The sequence below is a fragment of the Bubalus kerabau genome, chromosome 13, assembly GCF_029407905.1.
Source record: "Bubalus kerabau isolate K-KA32 ecotype Philippines breed swamp buffalo chromosome 13, PCC_UOA_SB_1v2, whole genome shotgun sequence".
NCBI classification, from domain to species: domain Eukaryota; kingdom Metazoa; phylum Chordata; class Mammalia; order Artiodactyla; family Bovidae; genus Bubalus; species Bubalus kerabau.
Window position 1 is genome coordinate 52,878,428 of NC_073636.1, and position 9,934 is coordinate 52,888,361.

The 9,934-nt window shown below is 55.6% G+C and overlaps 1 protein-coding gene across 1 annotated transcript; it reads left to right on the forward strand.

Moving 5' to 3' along the window:
- Positions 1 to 3,278: 3,278 nt before the first annotated feature.
- CPXM1 (carboxypeptidase X, M14 family member 1) lies at positions 3,279 to 9,692 on the forward strand. The gene is made up of 14 exons (XM_055543163.1): positions 3,279 to 3,578; positions 4,858 to 5,019; positions 5,173 to 5,282; positions 5,376 to 5,515; positions 5,621 to 5,711; positions 6,272 to 6,422; positions 6,507 to 6,595; positions 6,912 to 7,035; positions 7,123 to 7,319; positions 7,407 to 7,586; positions 7,656 to 7,953; positions 8,363 to 8,502; positions 9,142 to 9,244; positions 9,344 to 9,692. Exons 1-14 carry the CDS (start codon positions 3,413 to 3,415, stop codon positions 9,583 to 9,585), a joined length of 2,193 nt encoding a protein of 730 aa, XP_055399138.1. The 5' UTR covers positions 3,279 to 3,412; the 3' UTR covers positions 9,586 to 9,692.
- Positions 9,693 to 9,934: the final 242 nt, after the last annotated feature.

The following is a 9,934-nucleotide window of genomic DNA, read 5'->3' on the forward strand; positions in this document are numbered from 1 at the left end:
CGCATGTTGCACAACCAATGTTCCAAAAGTTGAATGAATTGGGCTACAAAGTTTTGCCTTATTCACCATGTTCACCTACATCTCACCAACTGACTACTACTTCTTCAAGCATTTCAACAACCTTTTGCAGGAAAAACCCTTCCACAGCCAGCAGGATGCAGAAAATGCTTTTCAAGAGTTCATCAAATCCTGAAGCATGGATTTTTATGCTACAGGGATAAACAAACATTTCTCATTGGCAAACATGTGTTGATTGTAATGGTTCCTATTTTGATTATTAAAAATGTGTTTGAGCCTAGTTATAATGAATTTGAAATTCATGGTCTGAAACTGCAATTAGTTTTGCACCAAGCTAAATATTACTGCCAATAAGTTAACGGATATAGGAGTTAATGTACAAAAATATATTTCTCACTCATGGTGGGACTTTTTCTTTACTACATTCTCTACTGCTCAGAAATGGTTTTCTGCAGTTTAACCTCTTGCTTGTATCTTTATCTTGTTTCTTTTGATCCTTTGGAATTGTTATTTGACCTATAGAATTAGCAAGACTGCTTGTGTTATATTTCTATGCTCTTCAGCCTAAACAATCCTAAGGACAACTGTTAGGGAAATTAAAATGGAGGAAGTCTTGTTCAGGATTCAGAAGCAGGAGAGCAGGCCTCTGACCTGCTTCTAATCTGCCTGGACACTGCCAGGATTCCGTGCTAGCCCGTGACTAGCCCGCAACCAACAGCTAGTCAGGCAGTACATTAGATAAGAAAAGGAACGGGTCTTGGAATTTCTGAGAGCTGGAGGCCTGGCCAAGTGCACCTAGGGTTTAACAAAATCCCAGGACTCACAAGATAAATGGCTTGGTAAAAATGTTAAAGTAAAACCAGAACTGCATTTTTGTGCGCCAACACAGTTTGCAGCCCAGGATTATAAGTGGGAACCACCGAAACTGCAATTTTAAGTCTCACTCATGGAGTGGACCCACTGCCCAGACCTTTTCCCAGATGGGACTCCAGACTGCTGTTTACATGTGAAGGATGGAGGTTACTTTTGTCAGAATGGTCAGGGAAGAGAGTGACATTGAAAAGCCATCTGGGGGCTTCCCTGGTGGCTCAGTGGTGAAGAATTTGCCTGCCAATGCAGGAGACTGGGATTTGATCCCTGGTCTGGAAGATTCCACATGCTAGGAGCAGCTAAACTTGTGCACCACAACTACTGGGAGCCGTAGAGCAGAAACTACTGAGCCCCAAGTGCCTAGAGTCTGTGCTCCGCAGTAAGAGAAGCCACCAAAATGAGAAGTCCCAGCATTGCAATGAAAAGTAGCCCCCTTCTGCTGCAACTAGAGAAAGCCCTTGTGCAGCAATAAAGACTCAGAGCAACCAAAAATAAAAAGAAAAACCATCTGAATGTTGGGTGAAGGATGCAAACGTGGTGATCCAGTGCAAAGGCCCTGAAGCTGGATGGGTCTTGTGCCTTCCACGAACAGCTGGGATGCCTGTGTGACTGCAGAGATATGAGCTGGGGGAAAACACAGGGAAATGAGCTGAGAATGGTGTGGTTGGGGAAGAACCCTTTCAGGAACCGCTGGAAGGTGAGCTCACTAGGATTTGGCTGCTGTGTGGGGAAGGGCTTGGAGGCTGTGGGAGCCTTAGGAGGCTGACCTGTCCTCCCAGGTTCGGCCTTGACCCCCTTGCACCCCTCTGTGAAACTTGGATGAGGGTGGAGCAGAGCCGGGAAGGGGCCAGATTGGGCTTTGGCCAGAGGTGGAGAAGGCCTCAAGACCTGCACAGACCTGCTTCTAGCTCCACCGGAGTCTCTCCTGGCCTCCCAGCTCCGTGAGGCCTGGGGCCGCAGTACCGTCTTTCTGCCGCTGACTTGGCTGGGGCATTTTGGGACCCTCAGGTTTGGCACGCCTTCCTTGAGTTTTACTAAATCCTCCTCTGGTGCCTGGTACTCAGCAGTGGCATCCAGGCCGGGTGCTCTAAGGCGGGAGCAGGACCCATGGGGGCCCTGTCCCAGTTACTCCCTTTCGGAAGTTCTCCACCCAGAGCGCATAGGGTGGACCACAAACCTCCAGGAGCTCGGGGACTTGTATCTATGAGACTGGGGGTTGTTACTGAGGGTGGGTCTCAGTTCCGGGAGCGCATATTTCTTTGGAGAGATCTGGCGAGATGGGTGCTGACACGCCGATGGGGTAATTCAAATTGTTCATATGGGTAGTGATCTTGCAGAAAGCATTTGCTCAGGCCCCTCCCCCCAACATCCCCCCACCCCCCCATATCCTACCACACTCTAGAGTTTTCCCGGTCACCTCTGGGCACTGCATCTTACTTGGGGATGGCAGTGTATCCCTGGCAGGATCCTTGCAATGGCAAAACACCGGCCAGAGGCGCACAGAGAACGAATTCCTTCCCGCTGGGGAGGCGACCCTGGAATGGGGAGCCAAAGGGGGCCTCGGAGAGGCATGGGGAGGGTCCTACGCTCTGGAATCCCGGAATTCGAGGTGGTCCCGAAGACACAGACCCAGGGCTGCGGGCTCCCAGAAAAGCTTGGGGTGGGGCAGGGCAGGATGCGCATCAAGTCTCTCCCTCCCCCCCTTCCCCGGGCCTCAGCCCGCCGGGTATCGACTCGGTCTCCTCTACTCGGGTTATGTAACCCCGGAACGTGGCAGCCGGAGGAGGGGAGGCTAGGGAAACGAAAAGAGCAGAGAGGCCGGGCGCCGGGGTGGGGGATGGGAAGCATAGCCTCTGGCGGGGCCCCTCGGTGTCCTTTAGAAAGATTCCAGCCCTCCCCCACCCCGTAACCCTGCCTCCGCCTCAGTTTCCCCTCAGCCTCTTTCCGTCCCAACCTTCCTGGCAGGGGGTTCTGGCTCTGGACAGATTTCCCTCCCGGGTTGTAGTTTCCGCCCCAAAGTTCTCGGCTTTCTACCTAAACTGTCAATTAGCCGTTCTAAGCCTCAGTTTACCAGTTTGTGAGACAAGGTTTGATTGTAGGCCACGGGTAATGTGCCCGGCGCCGGGCACGGTACACAGTAGGTGCCCACTGTGGGACGGGCTCACAGGACTGAGTGGAATCCAGGGTGCCTGGGGCCTTTGCCGACGGTAAAGGGCAGAGCCCAAGCGAGGCGGCTGAGCTCGAGGGGGTATGCGGGGGGGAGCGGGGAGCGGAGATGAGGGCAGAGTCGGTGGGTGCAGAGACCCGGGGCGGCCGGCCTGGGCCCTCCCCTTCCTCCTCCCTTCCCTCCTTCCCCTCCCCTCCCTTCCCAACCCCTCGGCTCCCGGGGTCCGAGGCCAGCGAGCGGGCTGTGGGCGGGCGTGCAGCGGCGGCAGGAAGGGGCGGGGGGCTCCAGAGCCCCAGCAGGAAGAGGCGAACCCACCGGCCACCGCGAGCCCAGTGCGTCCGCGCCTTGGACCCCGCCATGTGGGGTCTCCTGCTCGCCTTGGCCACCTTCGCGCCTGCCGTCGATGTGGGTCTAGGGGCGCCCAGCACCTCCGTGCTGGGCCTGGCGTCGCCCGCGACCACCAAGGTCCCGGTCCCGACCCCCCATAGCAGCCCGGCACAGCCGTCCGCGGGGAAGGAGAACGGTGAGCTTCCGTCCTACCCACTGCCCGCTTCTCCCGCTAATGGTTTGTCCCACTCTTCCGACCCCCGTGTGGCGACCCCTCACCAGCACGCGCGCACACACCTCACACACGCCACACACGCCGCACTCTGCCTAGCGCCTGGGTGGCGACCCTGCCCCACGCGCACACACTCCCTGCGCGGTACAATGGCTGCTGACTCAGCAGCCCTAGTTCCCGGCCAGACCAAGTCAGCAGTCCTGGGACAGGAGCCAGTGGGATGCTGCCTCTTCCAGCCCCAAACCTTCCTGTTTCTCGGATGGGAAAACTGAGGCTAGAGCCAGGAGGAGGTTAGAGAGAGGTGCAAAGACACCGAGGAGGGTGCAGAGCAAGACTGTGTGGGCTAGAGCCAGGGGCTGAAAGGAAAAGAACAGAGGAAGGGAGGAAGCGCTCTCTGCCAGGTGCCCTGGAGGGACGCGGCTCTGCCTGGGGTGGGGACTGGGAAGGCTGCCGGACTTCCCAGCTTCTCAGATGTGGCAATAGAGAGGAGGAAGGCACGGGGATTGGCAACCTCGGAGGGCTTCTTGGGAGAGGCAGGTAGAACTGGTTCTGAAAGGTAGCTCTGAATTAGGAAGAGCTGAAGAGGAAGGCAGCCAAGAGGGAAACTGTGTGTGCAAAGGTACCAATCCCTGACAGTTATGTACAGTGTGTGTGTTGGGGGGCGGGGCAGCTGTGGATCTCAGTGGGGAACCAGTGGCATCTGGCCTGTGCAATGAATGCTTTATACTGAAGGGCAGGCAGGGCAGGGGTCCAACTCTGGAAAGCCTGAACACCTGGACAGACATGGGTTTGAGGACAGGACCTCTCAGCGCAGTGGTGGAAGTGGCACAGAGGCTTTGGGGGCATGAGACTGAGCCTGGAGCTAAGGAAGGCTCCTGAAATGCATCTGGACTGAGATGTGAAGAAAGAATGGGAATTCGAAAATAAAGTCAAAGGTGGTGGATATATGATAGGGAAGGGGACAGCCAGGCAAAGAAGGAGTTAAAGAACCAACTTCAGCTCTTTGGAGCAAGCAAGTAGTTCCTAGCGGCAGTGTCACATCAGAGGGGAGAAGGAATCAAGGAAGTGGCTGGAACAGTAGGTTGGGGTCAGACTGAGGGCCTTAAAGTCCATGCTAAGGTCCTTGGATACGTGTGGTGGGGCCTCCTGTGGACTTGTAGGTTTTCTTAGGGTGGTAGACCTCTCCATTTGAGGTTTCCTGCCATCCTTTTCTTCCCTGCTGCTCTGCCTTTTTGGTCTCCAGGGACTTCAGAACAGCATGTCCGGATTCGAGTCATCAAGAAGAAAAAGATCGTCATGAAGAAGCGAAAGAAGCTAACTCGCCCCAGACCCCCAGTGACTGCCAGGCCTTCAGTGACCACCAGCCCTTCAGGGACCCTTGACCTCCCTAAGAAGCAAGAACCAGGTACCACCACTCCAAGGGCCTTGCCCAGACTTGCAGTCTCTGGGACATGAACTAATGTAGCTCTTGGCCACACGGGCAAGTGTGGGTTCAGCTTTCCACTTGCCCTGACCACTGTTTATCTTTTCCAAACTTATTGCTTTGTCCCTGTCCCAGACTGTCCCCCTTTGGGCCTAGAGTCCCTGCGAGTTTCAGATAACCAGCTCGATGCATCTAGTAGCCAATCCTTTGGTCTTGGACCACACAGAGGACGGCTCAACATCCAGGTCAGCAAGGCAACCCCTAGGACCTTCTTCCCTGCCCTTCCCACCTTCCCTTAAGGCCTACCCGGTTCTGATTGCTGCGTCCTGTGCCCACAGTCAGGCCTGGAAGATGGTGATCTTTTTGATGGGGCCTGGTGTGCCGAGCAGCAGGATGCCGAGCCATGGCTTCAGGTGGATGCTAGGCACCCCACCCGCTTCTCGGGCATTATCACACAGGGCAGGAACTCCATCTGGAGGTGAGGCAGGACAGCTCCAGGCCAGGGAAGTTATGGGCAGACTCAGGAGGACTGGGGTGGGAGGCTTGGGGGCCACCCATGATCTCTGCCCACCTTTCCTGCCAGATATGACTGGGTCACTTCATACAAAGTCCAGTTCAGCAATGACAGTCGGACCTGGTGGGGGAGTAAGAATCGCAGCAGCGGGATGGATGCGGTAAGTCCCATGGTGGCTGGGGCCCTCTATGCTGGGAGTTGGGCTTCTGGCCCACTGTAGGGTGCTGGGCTGGGCTTGGACTCCTCTGAGGACAGGACACAGGTGCCCACTTGGGCATCCCAGGAGAAAGGATGGGTGGCACCCGGCAGACAGCCTCAGGAGCCAGGTTGCTTTGGACTATGCCCGCATCCTTCCCAAATACTTCCTCATGCCACAGCTTCCTGCTGGAACACCCCTTCTGGCGATGGGGTTCCTTGCATCACTTCTCATCTCCTCAGGCTACAGTGTGGGATCCTGGCCAGCTTCAGGATTGCCTGCTCCTGAGTCACATGGCCATATTGGTCTAATGAGCTGTGACTAAACTGGAAAGTATGGCTGCCTAGGGCTGCCTGTTGGCAAAGGATGTGGGCAGCGATCTGTGTTTGACACAGCGAGCAAGTGTCTAGCTGAGCCCACTAGGGTGGGTTTTTCATTGAGCTCACAGGCCTGAGTATCTTCCTGGGCCCTGAGCTAGGCTGCTGGGGTTCAAGCGGCCCTTACAAAGGACTTGATGTCCTCAGGTATTTCCTGCCAATTCGGATCCAGAGACACCAGTGCTAAATCTCCTGCCCGAGCCCCAGGTGGCCCGTTTCATTCGCCTGCTGCCCCAAACCTGGCTCCAGGGAGGTGCATCTTGCCTCCGGGCAGAGATCCTGGCCTGCCCGGTCTCAGGTGGGGAGAAAGACAAGGGTTAGATGGGCAGGGCACACCCTCCCCTGGGAACTCACCATTTACTGTGAACTCATCCTCTACTAGATCCCAATGGTCTATTCCCTGAGGTTCCCATGCTGGGATCCTCGGACTCACTAGACTTCCGGCATCATGATTATAAAGCCATGAGGAAGGTAACCCCTATACCCAGGAGGGAGGATCTGCTCATCTCAGGTCTCCTTCCCATCAGGGCATAACTTGCTATGATTGCCCTCATGTCCCCCTCCATCTCACTCTCCTTTTGACCCCTAAACTTCACGATTTCCCTTGCTTTGGTGCTTCTCTTATTCTGACCGTTCCTTCTGTGGCTGCTGCCCCCTCCTGTACTGCACCATGGTGTCCCCATCGTATGGGCCCTTGCAAACTTTTGAAGTCCTTCCATGGCCTGTGTGGTCTGAGCCCTGGGTCTGCTCCTCCCATGCCCCTCACCATGCTATACTCACCCCCCAGCTGATGAAGCAAGTGAACGAACAATGCCCCAACATCACCCGCATCTACAGCATCGGGAAGAGCCACCAGGGCTTGAAGCTGTATGTGATGGAAATGTCCGACCAGCCCGGGGAGCATGAGCTGGGTACTGGCACGTGGGGTGGGAGAGGTGGGCACAGCAGCAGGGAGGGGCAGGTGCATGAGCCAGCTGCAAGCCCCTATTTGTTCCCAGGAGAGCCTGAGGTGCGCTATGTGGCCGGCATGCATGGGAATGAGGCCTTGGGGCGGGAGTTGCTCCTGCTTCTAATGCAGTTCCTGTGTCATGAGTTCCTGAGAGGGGACCCGAGGGTGACCCGGCTGCTCACCGAGACGCGCATTCACCTGCTGCCCTCCATGAATCCTGACGGCTACGAGACTGCCTTCCGCCGGGTAGGCCACTTGGCCTGAGGGCCAGCCTGCTCCTTCTGCCATGGTGCCTGGAGCCTGCTTCGCTTGAACAGACTTCTTCCCTGTCAGGGCTCAGAGCTGGTGGGCTGGGCAGAGGGACGCTGGAACCATCAGGGCATTGATCTTAACCATAATTTTGCTGACCTCAACACACCACTGTGGGAAGCAGAAGATGAAGGGCTGGTACCTGACACTGTCCCCAACCATCACCTGCCACTGCCCACTTACTACACTCTGCCCAATGCCACTGTGAGTATTCTGGACCACCCTGGGGGCCTTTGTCTCTGTCTCCCACTCCCCTGACCTGCCCTTGTCCAGGTGGCTCCTGAAACATGGGCAGTGATCAAGTGGATGCAGCGGATCCCTTTTGTGCTAAGTGCCAACCTCCACGGGGGTGAGCTCGTGGTATCCTACCCCTTCGACATGACTCGGACTCCGTGGGCTGCCCGTGAACTCACGCCCACCCCAGATGAGGCTGTGTTTCGCTGGCTCAGCACTGTCTATGCGGGCACTAATCGGGCCATGCAGGACCCAGATCGACGACCCTGCCACAGCCAGGACTTCTCCCTGTACGGCAGCATCATCAACGGGGCTGACTGGCACACAGTTCCTGGGAGTATGTGCCCGAGGGTGGGGTTACCCCATTCCCATAAAAGTGAAAAGAAAGTGTTAGTCACTTAGTCATGTCTGACTCTGCAACCCATGGACTGTAGCCTGCCAGGCTCCTCTGTCCTTGAAATTCTCCAGGCAAGAATACTGGAGTGGGTTGCCATTCTCTTCTCCAGGGGATCTTCCTGACCTGGGAATCAAACCTGGGTCTCCTGCATTGCAGGCAGATTCTTTACCAGCTGAGCCATCAGGGAAGCTCTAGCTCCATCCCCATAACCTTGCCCCAATGAGACAGTCTGCTCTCACATACAGTGCCAGTGTTAGCTGTCACCAGGAAGTGTCTCCCAGAGGAGGGCGCTGGGAGGGCAGGGCTCCCGTCCCGCCTGCTTAGGCTCCAGTGTCTGTGGTACCCCTAGGCATGAATGACTTCAGCTACCTACACACCAACTGCTTTGAGGTCACTGTGGAGCTGTCCTGTGACAAATTCCCTCATGAGAACGAGCTGCCCCAGGAGTGGGAGAACAACAAAGATGCCCTTCTCACCTACCTGGAACAGGTTGGATCTGAATTTCCCCCACTCTGCACGTGCCCGAGTCACTGCTGACTGGTCTGTTCTCCGTGTTGGACGCATCTCCCAACAGGGAGGTCTCCTAAGGTCAGGCTGAGCCATTCTGACTCACCAGTGCCATGGGTCACACTCACTTGGCATCAGACTGCCTTGGAGGGATACAGGATAGGAAGCAGAGTTTGCCAGCAGGGTGGTGTCAGACATTGTTGGAGAGTGGGAGTGGACCTGACTGCACTCCAGGCAGTGTCCATGGAGCAGACCCAGAGCTATTCTCAGAAAAGACTGATTATGCAAGTGCAGGAAGTACCCTGGCATAGGCTCTTCACTTTCCGCAGGAACTCATGTCCCTTGGAATGACTCCGTAAGTATAGTTTCCAAAGAATCTAAAAGACAAGCCCATAACGAGAATCAGTGAACTCGGGGAAAGCCCAAAGATACGCCCTCCTGCCAGGCGTTTATAGTTGTCTTGGTCCAGATGCCATTTATCAGTCAGGAGATACTTCCACCAGAGTATTGTCACCTAGGAACAGAATAGATGCAGCACCTCTATCCAATTTGTAGGGTACAGAGCCAGAAAATAAACTGGTCGTGGAAGCAAAGGGATTTTGATAACCTTTTCCTGCACAGGTGCGCATGGGCATTGCTGGAGTTGTGAGGGACAAAGACACAGAGCTTGGGATTGCTGATGCCGTCATTTCTGTAGATGGAATTAACCATGATGTAACAACAGGTGGGTGTGTGGGGGAGGGGATAGGGGCAGTGTGGAGGCGTTAACCAGGTCAGAAGCTGCGGGCCACTGGACGCTGATCTTGCCCTTCACTTCTCTCAGCATGGGGTGGGGATTATTGGCGCCTGCTGACCCCAGGGGACTACATGGTGACCGCCAGCGCGGAGGGCTACCACACAGTGACACGGAGCTGCCGGGTCACCTTTGAAGAGGGCCCTGTGCCCTGCAATTTCCGCCTCACCAAGACTCCCAAACAGAGACTTCGAGAGCTGCTGGCAGCTGGGGCCAAGGTGCCCCCGGACCTTCGGAGGAGGCTGGAACGGCTGAGGGGACAGAAGAATTAACACTTCCAGTTGAAGAGCCCCAGAGGCTTGGGCAGGCTGGACCTGCCCAGAACTGGAGGAGGGGTCACTGAGTGGGGAGGGGAGGACAGGGTGTAGGGGAAAGGTGCTTGGGCTCATTAAAGCTAGTTGGCACCTCAGCCGGTCTTCCTGTGGTCTCTATGTCCCAGATCCTCTTCTCTGATCTTATTCTGCAAACCCTTGGCTACTCTCATCAGTTAACTTCTGGAAAAATAGTAATGAAAGAGGATCCCACCTGGGTTCTTCCCGAACTAGGACTTGGCAGAGCAGCTCATCCCATCAACCCATCAGCTTCTGCGGCAGGTGACACTTGGTGCCGTGAAACATTCTG

Coding starts and splice junctions, on each gene's coding strand:
- CPXM1 (XM_055543163.1), top strand. CDS start 3,413: ATGTGGGGTCTCCTGCTCGCCTTGGCCACCTTCGCGCCTGCCGTCGAT. Junction 3,579..4,857: donor GTCCGCGGGGAAGGAGAACG/GTGAGCTTCCGT, acceptor TTTGGTCTCCAG/GGACTTCAGAACAGCATGTC. Junction 5,283..5,375: donor GAGGACGGCTCAACATCCAG/GTCAGCAAGGCA, acceptor CTGTGCCCACAG/TCAGGCCTGGAAGATGGTGA.